This window comes from Dioscorea cayenensis, chromosome 7 (genome assembly GCF_009730915.1).
Source record: "Dioscorea cayenensis subsp. rotundata cultivar TDr96_F1 chromosome 7, TDr96_F1_v2_PseudoChromosome.rev07_lg8_w22 25.fasta, whole genome shotgun sequence".
Taxonomy (NCBI): Eukaryota; Viridiplantae; Streptophyta; class Magnoliopsida; order Dioscoreales; family Dioscoreaceae; genus Dioscorea; species Dioscorea cayenensis.
The window spans coordinates 4,035,704-4,052,402 of record NC_052477.1 but is presented as its reverse complement, the minus strand read 5'-3'; the positions used below and the strand labels follow the sequence as shown (position 1 = coordinate 4,052,402).

The window sequence follows — 16,699 nt, the reverse complement described above, 5'->3', positions numbered from 1 at the left end:
AAATGTTTGTCGATATTTTGATAATGTTCTCATGGTGGTGTTCTCTTTAATAACTATATTTGCATGTTGTTTCCCACTATACACTAGTTTTGCATATCATTTATGGTACTCCTATACAGAACATGAACACATTTCATACCATGTTTGCTATATTGTGGATTTGTGTGTGTATGTTTTTTTTCTTTGCACATGGCTCTCTAGTTCTGGTGGTACTTAGTTTCATATTCATAGTTTACTGTTATATCATTAATATCTAGTAGATCACATAAGAAAAGTGGATCATAATTTTCTCATAAAATGTGTAAATGGATAGTTGGGCATTAGATGAGCGTGTGAGGCCCCTCGCCCCAGCTTTTGCAACATTTGTTGTCATTGTTGCCGTTTTATTTGAAGAGTTGCACATTCTCAGGACATCAAGGTGTCTCATTCCTTCATTGTTCAGGGACCTACCTAGAAAGAGGTACATGAACCATATATTACGGGGTGGGCGAGACTATTGTGTTAGCTACCTTAGGATGGATGTAGGCCCTTTCATGCACTTGGCTTCTGTTATGCGTGACACCCATCTCCTTGTGGATATGAGACATGTCTCGGTTGAGGAACAACTTGCTATATTCTTACACATTGTCGGTCACAACACCAAGAATAGGACCATGCGCATAGAGTTTTTTCGATCCGGTTAAACAATTAGCAGGTACTTTAATAATGTCCTACGAGCATTGTGCGCATTGCGAGATGATTATGTTCAACCCCCTAATGGCACTTGCCACCCCGAGATTGAAACCAACCCTAATTGGTATCCCTTTTTCAAGGTAATATAAGATACTAACATACACAAATTTTATTGGTGAATTATTCATAATTTTAAGGTTTCAGAATAAAATTCTTTATCCTGTGTAGGATTGTATTGGTCTTTTGGATGGCACACACATAGATGCCTCTGTCCCAATTCATGAGTTGCCCCATTTTAGGGGCCGGAAAGGCCCAACCCAAAATATACTTGCCGGTGTGAATCCTGATCTCAGATTCACATATGTGCTAGCGGGATGGGAAGGATCCGCAAACGATTTCACCGTCCTTAGAGATGCACTATCGCAACCACAACCCGAGTATTTGAAATTAATAGAAGGTTGTGAACATTAACTTGTTTGTTTTAACAAAGTTAAATGCGTTATGTTTAATGTTAGTGTTTCTTGTAGGGAAGTACTACTTGGTAGATGCGGGATATACAACTATGAATAGTTTCATAGCCCTATATCGAGGGGTTAAATACCATCTCAAAGAACACAATGGAAGGGTGCCATTAAATCACAAGGAATTATTCAATCTTAGGCACTCTATGTTAAGGTCGAGAGTTGAGCGAGCATTTGCTATCCTCAAGAATCGATTCAAAATCCTTACATCTCATCATTTTTTCCCGTACAAGACCCAAGTCCTGTTAGTAATTGCATGTTGCATCATCCACAACTATATCTCGGGAATCGATCCGAATGACCAGATTTTACGTAATGGAAACATGCAAGAAGAGCATCTTGTTCTATCGCAATCTCGTTCACAACGAGATCAACGCGAGGAAAACAGGCAATGGGTGGAACTTAGGGATAACATTGCCATTGAGATGTGGCATCAATATAGTTCTCGTACTTGAACTGTGTTGCTGCCTTCGATTTTTGTATTTTCTCTTTGAACTATGAGTTTCCTGCGCATCAGTTTCCTTTACAGCTATCTTTTTTTCCCCTGTTTTACTATCTCCTCCGACATGTGTATGTGTTTTAATTCCAAAAATAATTAATCTGCAGTATTTCATGGTTTTTATGTTTGCCTTCGAGTTTGAAGGAACATGGAAGGCCTTAATTGCCCGCTCGATGCTCCCAGTGCAAAGGCTACTAAAGGCAAGCGTGGAACCCCCAACAAGAGGTCGAAGAATGAATTTGACAATTTCTTGATTCCATTGTTGGTTGACCAAGCCAACAAAGGACTCAAGTGTGACAAATCCTTCAAACGAGTTGCCTTTGCGCATGCAGCTAATGCCGTAAACACAAAATTTTCCACTGATTTCACTCCTGAAAATGTAGAAAATCATTATAGGACATTGAAAGCACGTTATATTGAAATTAAGAAAGTCAGAGAGTTAAGCGGGGAAGGTTGGGATGACGAGAACAAAATGATCACGTTGGACCCAATTGTTGCATACACATACACTAAGGTTATGATCATTTGTTGTCTCGTTGTTTGAGTTTTCCTAGCAGATAACTTATCATGTGTGTGCACTTCTTGTAAAATGCAGGCCCACCCCGCTATGAAACCCTTTATCAATAAACCAATAAAAAATTACGAAGGTTTGAAATTTATCTGTGGGGATGACAATGCAACAGGGTCATACGGGACATCACTTTATTCAGATTTTGGAGATAAATATGGATCCGAGGACAATGAAATTGAGAATGATGAATCACCAAATGAACATGCAAACAGTGAGGGGGACAGGGATGGTAACTCTGCCCCTCGTGTGCCTAGCAGCCCTAGCCCTGCCACCTTTTCTACATTTCGAGCATAGAGGGCCAGAGGAGTAAAAAACAATTCCATGATGGCCAAACTTGTTAACGTTGTTGGGGAAATGGCTGCTGCAATTAGGTGCCTTTCCCACTGGATTGAGACTTTGTATGCTAAGGTGATGGAGGTTAAGGGCTCTAGTGACCAAACCCTAGAGGAGGTGTTCGATCATTTGCAGGAGCGGGAAAATGATGCCCGTAGGTTCATGGTGAAGAGAATTGATATGCGACAGGTTTGGGTTGAGAAGTTTCTCAATCGGAATGAGTGATGCAATTGCAAGTTAGAAATCTGGGTTGGAAGGGGAATTGTCTGCTCTATCGTTATCTGCATCCATAACTATATTTTATTTCTTGCACTATGCACTACTTGCATTGCATGCATGCTGATAAAAAACTATGTGTGCCCACTTTTGTTGCCTTTGTTGCACGTTTTGAGTTTGGGCCTAGTTTATCTTGAATGTTTCTCGTATTTTGTTGTGTCTAATTAGGTACTCTGTTGTGTGTGGACGTGGTTATGGTTTTTAATATTATGCTGACCTTCTTATTAGATATCATGGCTTATGTTGATGTCGTTATATATTTGTTGTTGTGCTGACCTTTTCATTTGTTGTTGTTTTCAATCTTATATGTATATTGGCTATGGACATCTTTATTTGCCATCATGTTCTGTTGTTTGTACTATATAGATGACCTATTTGTTATTTGAGATAATCTGTAGCATCTGTGCTCATATTGTGTGTGTTATTATTTGCAGGATTTTGTTATTATGGCGATGATGACGGCAATGTCTATCTGTTGTACTGAGGCAAGGGTTCCCTTATTGGCTATGATTGTTGTTGTGTATGAACACAGTTGATGGCAATGTTAAGCCTCTGGATGCTTTGGCGAGGTAATCCATTGTAGCCATAAGCATCCAGCTGTGGTAAGATGGTTAGGAGAATGTTTATTGTTTCCCCGCAACCAAGGATGAGTATGGCGGGGTAGAGGGCATGCAATGCCTCCACTGCAGCCTACTCATTCCCAGTTAGGAGAAAGCAATGATTCGATCGAAATTGAGTTGTGTTTGGTTTTATTGTTTTCCCCTTATTCTGGTTTGTTTTTGGTATTCTGTGGGTGATGTTAGTGTTCACACATAAATGTTGGAACCTTGAATGCCAATGAAGTGTCATATGCAGTTATTTGCCACTTGAGCCATGCTATAGAGCCCCAACTACCATTTCCGTTTCGGTGAGTCACTTTAGTGGGTCAACGATGTTCAAGCATCTTGTACGCCAATTGGATTTTGCAGCTTCAATTGGAAGGAGTTCATTATTTGCTGGAGATGCAGCTGAATACATGCAAGCAATGGGTTCTTCTGCTTCTTGTTACTAATTTTTGTATTGTTTGTGCAAATGGCCACACTTGGGTTGTACTTATACTCAAAAATAGTGTAACCATGTAAGAACATTGGCTATCCTTGTATTCTGAAATAGTTCAATCATAATTCAATGAAGGGATTTGTTCATTTCACCAATTATAGTAGCTGTGTCACTTTAAATTTGGTTACAGCTATGAATGCGCAGTTTTAAATAGTTGTATTTTAATTGTGATGCTGCAGTCCTTGTAATTAGCCCTTGTATTGCATAGTTTTAATTGTATATATTATTCGAAAGTATTTTGTTTTCGAAGTTTGCAAGGTGAACATATAATTATCATTGCATTATGGTTATCTCAATAGATCACCTTAAGAGAATATGGTTAATATTTTTTATTATGGCAATAAATCAACAATTCAACTCCAACTTATCGGTTTTGCATCGATAATTGCTATATTTGATTTACAATTTTAATAATAATTAAAATTAAAAGTAGTAATACATACAAATAAAATTTTCAATGTTAATAAATAATTAATTGCCAATACCTTTTACATTTAATAAAACCAAAAAATTAAAAATAAGTTTAAAATTCAAATCTATGACAATATTTAATTAGAAAATCAACAAACAAACAAAATTTAAAAAAAATAAAAATTAAAAACAATTACAAAAATAAGTTTAAAAGTTAAATGTATAACAAAATTTAAATAGAAAACCAACCAACAAACAAAATTTAAAAAAAAATAAAAAATAAATACAATTATAAATTAAGTTTAAAATTCAAATCAATGTTGAAATTTAAATAAAAAACCAATCAACAAAAAAAAAACCAAAAAATAAAAATAAAACATTCAAATATAACACATTCTTCCAATATACATGAAGGGGTAAGCTCACCATATACAGGAGTGGTGATTGGATCTCCACTTCTGTGCAAAATAAACACCATAAACTCCCGAAGTAACAAGTTTCGGACTTTCACTTCCATTGTCCAAACACAAGAACTGGTCACTATTCTCACACTTCCCATTGCAACCAAACACACTGAACTGGGGACTTCTCCTGAACTCTTTACTTCCACTGAAGTGCCACTTCTGGACTCCGGACACTTCGGTGGAACACTTCCGAACCAAACACGTCTTTAGCTGTAAAATATATTGAAAAAAAATGTAAAGGGTGAAAAATACGGGGTTAAAGTATAAAAAATTATGAAAAAATAAAAATGTTATAGATTTGGGTTTATTTGCAAAAAATTATGGAAAATGTGAAAATTTGATAATTTATTTGCAAAATTGTAGAAAACGCAAAAAGCAAAAGTTTAGATGGTTTTGTTGCATAAATTATAAAAATTTGTTAAAAAAATAGATTTAGGACTTGATATAAAAAAATGCCATAAGAAGGGTTGAGATGCAAAAAAATAGAGAATGGTGAGAACAATTTTTTTTTTTTTTGAGAGAGAGCAAGGGTTGTTTTAGTAATTTTGCAGGGTCTCTCTTGAAGCCTATTGTGAGGTTTAATACATGACTGATTGACTGCTCCTTTTAAGGGAGCCTTATCATTGCATATTAACACTCACAAGGTAAAAGTGGTTGATAAGAATTGTTAAAAACTCTTACACTCTTAAAAAGAAAAGGAGTTGATGAAGACTCTGCTGAAACTCACTCTTGACACTCACAGAAGTGGAAAGAGTTGATGAAAACTCTCTTGAAGCTTGCTATGAGGTCTGTTAAATCTGATGACATGGATTGGCATTATATGATAAGCTATGTAGTGACGTGACAATGATGACTCAGCAAAAGATTGAATGACTAGGATGATGATGTAGCAAAATGTTGATATCATAACATGTGAAGATACAAGGTTTAGAAGATCAAGATGAAGATCATATTTAGAAGAAATTCCTCTTAATGGTTCATGTGATGATCAATTATTTTTGGAAAGTGTATCAAGTTGAATGGATCTCTTCAAGAATGGTAAGTTTTATTTAAGGTATATTTATTTATCCTTGGTAAGATTCGGGATGATAAATCATATCCTTGGTAAAACTCCTTTTAGGAAAGATGTACCTTAAAGAGAATGAGAGGAATGTTCTATTGTTGGCGAGAATAAAGATCATGAAGATTGCATGGAGCTTAGTTTGGTGTAAAGCTATTTGAAGACACAAACTAAGATAGGACAAACTTAGTTTGGTGTGAAACTATTTGAAGACACAAACTAAGTCAGGAAATGACAAGCCAAGGTGATTATCAAGACCATATTTAGCAACACAATTTGAAGGAAGATTTAAGAGCTAATTATGGGCGGAGTTATTCAAGGAGACTAATCATGTATGGATATTGATTGAAGATTATATGAGATATGACTAGAGATTTGAAGATCCAAGCATGGATGATTAGAGATTATGCTTGAAGATGTTGAAGGCTAAACTTGAATGAGATGAGATTAAGTTTAGTAATAATATTTTTATGAGTCAAACGAAGATCATTTGGGAAGACCAAACTTGGACCAAGTTTGGAAAGAAGATCGGGAGATCTTAGGTGACCATCTTTGGTGAGATGGTTGTGTGCCTTGGTAGGCGCATCCCTCGGGAGAGGGGACCTGCTGAAGTAACATGAGGAAGGAAGCGGTTACAGATAAGAGGACCTTAAGACGAATCAACTGCTACGAAGCGGACTGAAGGAACCGGGAGGGTTGAAGGTGTCGCAAATTCAGGTGCAACTAGCTAGAACTCAGTCATGTTTAGTAAGGTGTGCAATGTTGCAACTGGATGTTGCAACATCTAACTTTGGAAGGTGTCCAAGTTAGGAAGCCGCGGAGAATTCTAAAAGAGGAAGGATCTAATGGACGTAGATGCGTCTATATAAGATATCTTGCTTGAAGATTTAGGATGAGCCATGGAGGCAGAGATCCTTTGGTGAGGGTTGAAGAGTGTAAGGGAGTGTTGTACTCTTTATTCTATAACCTCTTTTAGTAGACTGTTCTCCGGGCTTGGCCCCCCAGATGTAGGCAAGGTTGTGCCAAACTGGGTTACCGACTTTCATATCTCTTTTCTCTTGTTTGATTGTGTGTGTGTCCAATCTTCGAGTGAGTTTTTGAGTGACTTATCTTATCTCACTACCTACCATAACCATCAAGGTCTTTTAACCCTCATAGGAGTAAAAAGGAGTTGTTAAAGATTTTCTATGAAGACTTGAAACTTATTATGAAGTCTCTTGATATTTATGGATGTAGATGAAATTGATAAAATTTTTTGAAGTCTTCTTTTGAAACTTATTGTGAGGTCCAACAATTGACACTTATAGAGGTAAATAAAATTAATAAAACCCATCATGAGGTCCGGGGGTTCATTTCACTCATGGCTACAAATGTTTGCACTTCGTAAAGTTGTGGCAAAAAAAAAAATTTTTTTGTAACACAAAAAGCCACTTAACTTTTCTCCAGTTGCACGTGAGCCCATAATGGCCTATTTTAAGGCTGTTTTCAGTGCCATGTCATCGGCATGTTAGCGCTACATTAGCGCCACATCAGCACATTTGCCGAAAACAACCTTAAAATAGGTCATTATGGCCTCACGTGCTACCGGAGAAAATTTAAGTGGCTTTGATGTTAAAAAAAATATTTTGTGGACACAGTGTTATAAAGTACAAATATTTGTGGCCATGAATGAAATGACCCATGAGGTCCGGTCAAGGCTCAAATGAATGGGAGAGTTGGAATCTAAACATCTCATATGAACGACAAATGTAACTTTAAAGTTTCTAGAAGTGAAAGTGTTAAAGACCGAAGGAATTCCATAAGTTAAAAACCTAATAACTTTAAAAGCACAAAATGCTGAAGTCTTTTGTAATAAAAGAAAAACATAGAATCAAGTATGTGACTCACGAATGTAGAGTGACTACAACTTGTGAGTTGGAGGGTCATTAAATGGTGATCTAACAGCCTCATAGGTAGGGACGGAACCAAGGGGGGCTAGCGGGGGTTTGAGCACCCCCTTGGCACCGTCGATCCTGTTATTTTGGCCGAAACCAGTCCCCTTCACCAATGATTTTCACCCATCTTTCCTTTGCCAGCAGGTTGCAGCCCTCCCTCCCCAAGGCTGAAGGATCAAGCTCTCAAGACAGCTCTTTATCTTCTCTTGTTAAATTCTGCTTTCGAGTTCAGACATCGGCAGTCATTTAGATGGGAAGATTCAGCTATCAGGCAGCTACGGTCAAGGAAGAAGTAACCTAGCTAAGAGGAGAATTTGAAATCCATGGGAATCATTGGATTAGATTGGATTGTTTTTAATGCCTCGTGATTTGTATAAGTTACATTGGATTGTATTGTATTGTTTTTTAAATGCCTCGTGATATGATATGTATAAATTACATTGAATTGGATGATATTTAATATCTCGTGACATTGGATCTATGATCTAGCCACCAGATTTAAATCAATCATGTTTGGAAATTGGAATTGGTGAGCTTGTGTTGTGTGTGAGACTTGTGGGCTAGCAAACATATGTTTTATGGGTCAACGAGAGACAAGGTAGCTAACAAATTTAAACCAAGTTTTGAAATTTTTTTGCATTGGTTTACATCCTTGCAATTATATACATTTGTCGGATATAACGTTGAGTATATTAGTATTTTTTTTCTTTTATTGGATAATGTATTGCTTTTTAATGTAAATGAGAATGAATGTATAAAATTTTTGGGTGAAAACATAGAACATGATTGGTAACGTCATTTTTGTGATACGATTATAATGTGTTTGATTAAATGCCTCAATGAAATCATTGAGATGTAATGTTGAGAATGTCAAACATTACACATTAGTATATATCACAATGTATATATGTATAATTAAATAAAGTTTAGTGTTATATTTACATAACAAAATGCGTAAGAAAAAAATATTATATCCACATAGCAAAATACATAATAAAATAGGTTGTTTTAATAAAAAATTACTTTGTGACACTATTTTATATTGAAAATATTTGTTATGCATGTTAAATAATTTTTTTTTTACATTTTACCCTCAACCTATCCTACCAATAAGTTCTGATTCCGTCTAGATTTGCAATATCATGCTATATATAGAAATATTTTGAAATTAAAATTATTAAATCATTGATTTTGGAAGGTAATATAATATATATTTTTTCTTCACCTTTATTATGGCTTTACTAATGGATGAATCTTATCTCTGTTTTTTTTTAATATAAGAAAAATTATTCCTTACATGCACATTAACAACAAGGCATGTATTAACTTTATGTTTGATGGATGAATTATAGATAATATTTTCAAAATGAATTAAACATGTTTCATTCTCACATAATATTAAAAATGCGAAACCAAACAAAGATACTATATAAAAATATTGAGAAATACATTTAATAATAATTTTTTTAAGAAGCAATATCAACAAATAATTATTACTTATAAAAAATAAATTAAAATTTCAAAATATTTATTTTTGTAATTTTAATTAAACTAAAATTTAGTTGATTCTCAATATATATATATATATATATATATATATATATATATATATATATATATATATATATACACCAAACATTAAATTCTCACCTACCAAACGTAAGAGTTGTTGAAGAGGCATGATGATCAACTTTAATTAATTATTATAGTTTTTTAAATATATATATATATATATATATATATATATAATTATTATAGTTGAAAGTTGATTGTTCTCTTTCATTAAAAGAACATGTTATATAATTATTATGAATTAGGTACACTAATGTATTATACATAAAGGAGTAGAAGCTTAACCAATCTAACTTGAAAAAGAGAGAAATATTAATTTTAACCTTTTTTAAATTCAAAAACTCTGTTATAATCCCTTTTTCATTTTTTTTAATTTTAAAATCCTCACTCTATTAACTTCTATGCAATAAATAGCTCATCAATTTTTTTTTTTAAACAATGCCGAAAGAACCTTTGAAAATATCCTAACAAATTAATCATGATGGTTAGTTAACACTTATATTTTCATCACAAAGCAATTAATTAATAAAAAATACACTTATATAAAATACACAACGCTTCATGTGTATATATATATTCTTGAACACTTAAAAAAGGGTGTATATCTTGTTCTAATCCTAAATATTCCTATTTTAATTTTATTCAATTCGTTACTTCAATATAAGAAAATTTTATATCAAACAAGGTATCATAGTAAGATAGCAGGCACCATCAAACAAACCATACTTTTTGAACAGCAAAAAGCATAGTCAAAACTTCTCAGAAACAAAAAGTAATTGAAAAGATTAGCACAAAACAAACAAAAAAAGAAAAAGAAGAAGATGAATTAAAAAAGGATAGATAAGATCAAACAAGAGTTAATTATTAATTAACTCAAGAGTGCATACACAAAACCTTAAGCTAATACTAATATTAACTCTCTAAGGAAACCCATGATCAGCTAAACAACTCAACCAAAACAACCTATCTTCTTCAGCAGTGTTGAGCACAACTCCATCTTGTCTCCAGGACCTCCAAAATTGTCTAAAACCATCATCACCATCATCATCATCATCATCAACAACAACAACATCATCAAAATCTTCACAATCAAACACTCTTTCTCCTTCAAACTTACCACAGCATGACTCAGCATCTTCTTCAACCTCAACTCCCATCATCCTTTCATCCCTTTGCATGCAATATTGACAAGTTCGAGGCAAGCTATCCATCTCTGAATCACCCATCACTTCCATGAACACACTTTCCTTTTGATGGCATGGACAAGGTGGTGGTGATGGTGGTGGAGGAGGAGAAGAAGGTGGTGGAGGTGGAGAAGATTTTAGTGCTTTGTTAGTCTCCATATTATTTGATAAGAGAATGAAATGGTGCCCACCATGTTATGACTTGCATTATATATATACATATATATGTATGTATATATGTAAATATAGGATAGATGTATATACATGATGGAATTGATGCTCTTTTAGGGACTATGGAGTTCTAGAAGGAAATGAAGGTTGCTTATGGTTAAGGTGGCAAAGAGTGTAGCCTAAAGCTTTGATGTATGTATGTATGTATGTATGTTTGTATGTTTGTATAAGCACAGGATGCTTGTATAATGGTTGATGATCTTTTAGGGAATACGATGTTCGAGTCTTCTAGAAGGTAGGTGGCAAAGGTGGCGAAGAGAGTACGTAAAGCTTTGTGTTTTCTAGAAATATATATACACATGTATGTATGTGTATATATATATATGTATAAACATAGGATGTACATTTAAATACATGATATGTTGATGATGTCTTTGGGACTATGGTTCTAGTCTTCTAGAAGAAAAGTAAGGTGGCAAAGAGCTTGGCATAATTAAAGCTTTGTATTTTCTAGAAAGGACAAGTTAACGGATGTGGTTTAAGATTCAAATTGTGTGGACCTGGACCAAAGTGATCAAAGTGAAAGGTACATTAAATAATGATGGCGAACATGCTTGAGATAATCCAAACTTTAATAATTAGTTTAAGTCATCATATATGTTTTCCTAACAAATTTTCTAGGTGTAGCTAACATTTAGTTTTAGTTTATAAATTTAAAGTTAGCCACTATGAGTACTTTTTCGTTTATATGTATTTTTTTTTAATTTCCATGTAATTCTTTAAGTTATATTTAATTTTTGCTTTAATATATGTACAACTATTTTTGGGTAGATTCAAGTATTCAACCAAATATAAAAATGAAGGCTATTATTTGAATTGGGTTTAATTAATTAACTAGAAGGAAAAAAAAGATTATTGATGCTTAATTTTATACATAATAATAATGGTGAATATTAGTTTTTGTTTGAATTGGATAGATGAAATAAAGTTATGGAAACTTTTGTGAGTTTGCTATGTTTTGATTACTTTAGTGGGTTTTATTATATATATATATATATATTCATATTATTAACTTGAGAGAATAATAGAAATATTTTAATCATTAACTACGTACTTTTAATTATCTATCATCGCCTTTTGTATTATAACATCAATGTTCTTGGTATGATGCAATATAAGCTATTTAAATCTAAAATTTTCCTTAAATGCATATAAAATAAGATTAGTAGGAGGTAAAAATTAAGAGAGATGATCCCACGGAACCGGTTCCATGATAGTTATCATAGAACCGAGATGTGAGTCAACCTCATCCATTGGATTGCCTCGATTTAATAACTTCTAAAGTAAAGGACATGGATCTTTTAAGATAATTATCAATATATCCCTAGATTATATAATAAAAACAATAAAACTTATAAACCCATGGCTAAGATTGAGCCACGTCTCGGTTCTGTAGTAGTTACCACGGAACCGAGTCTACCGGATAAAAAATCAAAAATTAAAAGGAAAAATTTCAAAAATAAACCTTGTGGTTGTCGGGTTTTACAAAAAAGAGACAAAAGAAAAAAAAAAATTGATTTACTACCTTGTGGTTTCTCTGCGTGGTAAAAAGGGAAAAAAACCGTGACGACCGTTAGTTCTTGCTTATGTGGCAAGGGCATTTGACATAAAAAAAACATATCTTCCTATGAGTTGGCACCTTATCTCGGTTTGAATGTACTGTGCTAATTAATTTGGTAATTTAAGTCCTGTAAACACTATCACCAAGCATGAACTCGTACACAAGAAGCTTCTTATCATGAGCGTAGTAATAAGCTTTGAGGGAAACAATATTCGGGTGCTGGATCCGGCCAAGAATCGCCATTTGTTGCTTGAATTCGCGTTTACCAAAGCCTGATCCCGTCTCCTGAAGATGTTTCACAGCAACGACGTTCTTATCTTGGAGCACGGCTTTATAAGCAGTGCCATAACCGCCCTTGCTAGAGGAGAAGACGATCTTCTCACCTTTGTGGAGGTGATAAGAGGGAGGTTTGGATCTGATCTTGGGCCAGAAGTAAAGGAAGAGGATCGTGAAGGCGATGAGGAGAGCTGCTAGGTCACCGGCGATGATAGCGATCAGAGCGCCGTGGTTCATTCCTAAGAGGTGGATGCCCTGATCTAGTTTGGTGGTGGTGGGGGATCCGGTGGTGATGGTGGGATTTCCGGAGAATGATGCCGGTAGGAAGGAGTAGAGTGAGGGTAGGATGGGACCGGTGAGGGAATTTAAGGAGAGGTTTAGGACTTGTAGATTGGGGAGGGAGAGGACGAGGATTGGGCCGAAGAAGTTGTTGGAGTTGAGACAGAGGGTGAGGAGATGGGGTAAGTGGTTCAAGGAGAGAGGGATCTGGCCGAAGAGAAGGTTGAAGGAGAGATTGAGACGGTAGACGCGGGAGAGGGAGGAGAGATGCCAACTCATAGGAATATATTTTTTTTATGTCAAATGTCAACTTTGCTCTTACCATGTAAGCAATAACTAATGGTCGTCACAGTTTTTCCGTTTGTTGCCACGCAGAGAGACCACGAGATAGTAAACTCAAAATTTTTTTCTTTTGTCTCTCTTTTGCAAAACTCCACAACCACAAGGTTTATTTTTGAAAATTTCCCAAATTAAAACGATTGACTGATAATAATTAATCCATGCATATTATGAACAAAAGAAAAGAATCTAATAAGAACAAAATTTGGGAGATTAAAAATCAACAAAGAAAATTGTTATAATATGCCACCTAAACTTAAAGTTATTCAAACATAATTAAAAATGAAGAAAATAATATTAAAAAAATCATAATATTTATTTTTGGAAAAACAAAATCCTAAAATAACTTTTGACTTAATTAATGTAATTAATCAAAACAATTATTTTAAAATTTAATACAAAATCATTTTTATAGCCTTTTCTATGCATTACAATTAAATAACGTACAAACTAATTAATAATCTTTGATGTCCAAAATTTTTTTTTTCTCTCTCTCTCAAGGTTGTCAGATCCGGCCCGGGCATTGACCCGGTTAAGGCCAGGGGTCAGGGGTCAATGGGTTCAACCGGGTCGAACCGGGGTTGAACCGGGGTCAATAATAAAATATAAAAATATTATAATAATTAATAATGAACAAATATAATATTAAAACTATAATTATAATATAAAAAATTACTCAAATTTGATATTTAAATTGATAAATGACCTTATATGCACTAGTGTTTTCTAACTATGTCATTTATTTTTTAATTTTTTTAAACATTTACAAATTTAATATATTAATATATATTTATTGAACTTCTCTCGGTGTTTTTTATTTATTTATTTGTTTATTGGTTGATTTTGTCAGAATAGATAAGAAATTTAATTTACTAATTCTTATCTTTTATAAGGATGATACATTTTATCAATAAATTATGTAACTTACCCAATTTCAATTGAGATTTTATTTTATTTTAAATTTTCTTATATTTTTTATTTAGTTAGAATATTTTATTTTTATATTTTATAATAAAATTACACTCATTTATTGTTTATTTTTTTAATAAATTAAATTTTAGAAAGTATTTAGTATTTACATAACATATTAAAAAAATTTATTTTTAAATGCTAATTTTTTTGTTGGTATGTTTATGATATATATATATATATTGTAATTCCATTTATTGAATATAAATTAAAAAATAATGTTAATAAATATACATGATTTTGTAGTCTAATGAGAAAATAATAATAAATTATTAAATATTGTAAAAAAACTCTAATATTGTGACCCAATTGACCCGGCCGGGTCAACCGGTTCCCGGTTGAACCGCCCGGGTCACCCGGTTCTCGGTTGAACCGCCCGGGTCACCGGGTTAACACCGGGTTTTTCCATACCCGGTTCAATGGGGTATACCCGGGCCAGCCACATGGCCGGTCCGGGTCTGACAACATTGCTCTCTCTCTCTCTCCACATGTAACCTTCACCCACTCACAAGGGGGGTAGGCCCCGCCCCGCATGCTCCTTCCCTCCCCTCCGCCGGCGCTTTTTTTTTAAGTTTATATATATATAAATATATTTTATAATATTAAATTTTATGTTTGTATATTATTATATTTTCATTATTTTCTATTTTTTTATTTTTCATTTGAATAATTTGATTGATTTATTTTTTATTTCTCATTTATGAGATGTTTTTGTTGAGTTTGCTCTTTTTAAACATTTTGAGAAAATTTATAAAAATACGTATGATTGATTAGAGTAATGCTACATAGAACGAAAACCTCACACGAAACCAGCCACACGAATGATGTGGCTGGTGACGTGTATTTTTCTTAATTTAAAAAAAAATTAAAAAGAGAAGAGAGCCACACGTGATCTCTCTTCTCTCTTCTCTAGGGCACAATCGCGAAGTCCTGCCCTAGAGAATGTATCTCTCTCTCGCGTGGGTATCGGCCGCCGCTTCGTTCCCCCGCGACCGGCCGCCTCTTTCCTCCACCGCGACTGACCGCCGCTCCGGGCCTTCACTTCCTCCCCGTGATATCTCCTCTCTCTCGTTTGGCTTTCTCTCTCTCTCTCTCTCGTTTGAGTGTGTGCTCCCGGCCAACGTCCGTCTCCCTACTCCCGACCCCCGTTTGTCTCTCTCCCCCGCTCCTGACCCCCGTCCCGGCCGCCGCTTTCCTCCTCCGCTCTCGGCCGCCGCTCCCGGCCTTCGCGTCCCTCCCTCGCTCCCAGTCGTTGCCTCTCTCTTGTTTGGCTTTGAAGAGAAACTAGGGGACATGTCAGTGGTACACAAAAGCTAAAGAGCGGCGGTCGGTCCAGTGGTGCACGAGAAGCTAGGGCATGGCTCGGCTCACCTTGAAATCAGGTATAGAGGCAATGATGATGCCCTAAATTTCTCTCATGCCCTCATTTCTCTACAATGATGGCATAGTAGCTTGGATGGCCTAGTAGGCAACCGCTACTGTTATTGTTGTAGAGGGAAGGGGAAGGATGGGAGAAAATCATGTATGTCGAATCTGAGCCTCTGTTTTGATTCTATTGCTTGATATTTTATATAAATTCAGCATGAATCATTTTGTTGCATCGTGTATTTGTTTCTGTCGATGTGGTTGGTTCGTGTGATCTTTTCGCTCTATATAGCATTACTCTTGTGGCCATGATGATTTGCCCTTTAAAAGAGTATATAGATTGATTGGGTGGCGTGACAACTTTAGTTGCAGCCCTTGATACATGTTTATCCATGCGAAAGAATATGGGGCATGATCTGAGCCTTTGATGAATTATAGAGCATTATCCTATTGGTTTGGTGAATTCTAACTTGATTTCAAAGTTTGATATTAGTGCATTTATCTTAAATACATGTAATACTATTTCTTCTTGCAATTGATTCTTTCTTGCATAGTTGATCTTTATCTACTTGGTTTTCATTGATTTTTGGGCGAATTGGTGGACTAGATCTCGTTGAGGTGTTTGATTGAAGTCTGGCCTCCCTGCGACTACCAGCATGGAAAGGTTGGAGCTTCTTGATGACGATGAGCATATCCCTAGTATGAAGATCATTGGAGGGGATCATAGGCTTAAGGTTTCAATGCTCACTCTCATACTTTTTTTTTCCTTCTTTTCTCTCTCTCTCTCTCTCTCTCTCTCTTTCTCTCTCTCTCTCTCTAATGAAGTTTTTGATCTAGTTTTCTAGCTATCTTTGCATCTTGGATTGGTTCTGTTGAATGATCAGCAGCTGGGAATTGTTTCTTTTATCTTTGGTTTTGATTCTGGTCATGGGCTTGTTGACAAAGTTTCAGATTTGCTAGTTCTATTTGTGTGTGTGTGAATATATATATAGAACTCAGAGGCATGTTTGAGTTGTGGGTTTTGAATTTTTATTGGCATTATTAGGTGTGTGGTTACTTTGGGTTGGATGGGAGTTTGAGAAGT

At 34.9% G+C, this 16,699-nt stretch overlaps 2 protein-coding genes across 2 annotated transcripts; one reads left to right on the top strand and one right to left on the bottom strand.

The window, feature by feature from the left end:
- The first annotated feature begins 305 nt into the window (after positions 1 to 305).
- Positions 306 to 1,648, top strand: LOC120265013 (protein ALP1-like). Its single transcript, XM_039272948.1, has 4 exons — positions 306 to 460; positions 695 to 812; positions 901 to 1,129; positions 1,200 to 1,648. The coding sequence occupies exons 1-4, from the start codon at positions 306 to 308 to the stop codon at positions 1,646 to 1,648; spliced, it is 951 nt and encodes a 316-aa protein (XP_039128882.1).
- A 10,859-nt stretch (positions 1,649 to 12,507) lies between these two features.
- On the bottom strand, positions 12,508 to 13,221 carry LOC120265012 (probable leucine-rich repeat receptor-like protein kinase At1g68400). The gene has a single exon (XM_039272947.1). The coding sequence runs from the start codon at positions 13,219 to 13,221 to the stop codon at positions 12,508 to 12,510; it is 714 nt and encodes a 237-aa protein (XP_039128881.1).
- Between the last annotated feature and the right edge of the window lie 3,478 nt (positions 13,222 to 16,699).

Coding starts and splice junctions, on each gene's coding strand:
- LOC120265013 (XM_039272948.1), top strand. CDS start 306: ATGGATAGTTGGGCATTAGATGAGCGTGTGAGGCCCCTCGCCCCAGCT. Junction 813..900: donor ATTGGTATCCCTTTTTCAAG/GTAATATAAGAT, acceptor TATCCTGTGTAG/GATTGTATTGGTCTTTTGGA. Junction 1,130..1,199: donor GTATTTGAAATTAATAGAAG/GTTGTGAACATT, acceptor TGTTTCTTGTAG/GGAAGTACTACTTGGTAGAT.
- LOC120265012 (XM_039272947.1), bottom strand. CDS start 13,221: ATGAGTTGGCATCTCTCCTCCCTCTCCCGCGTCTACCGTCTCAATCTC.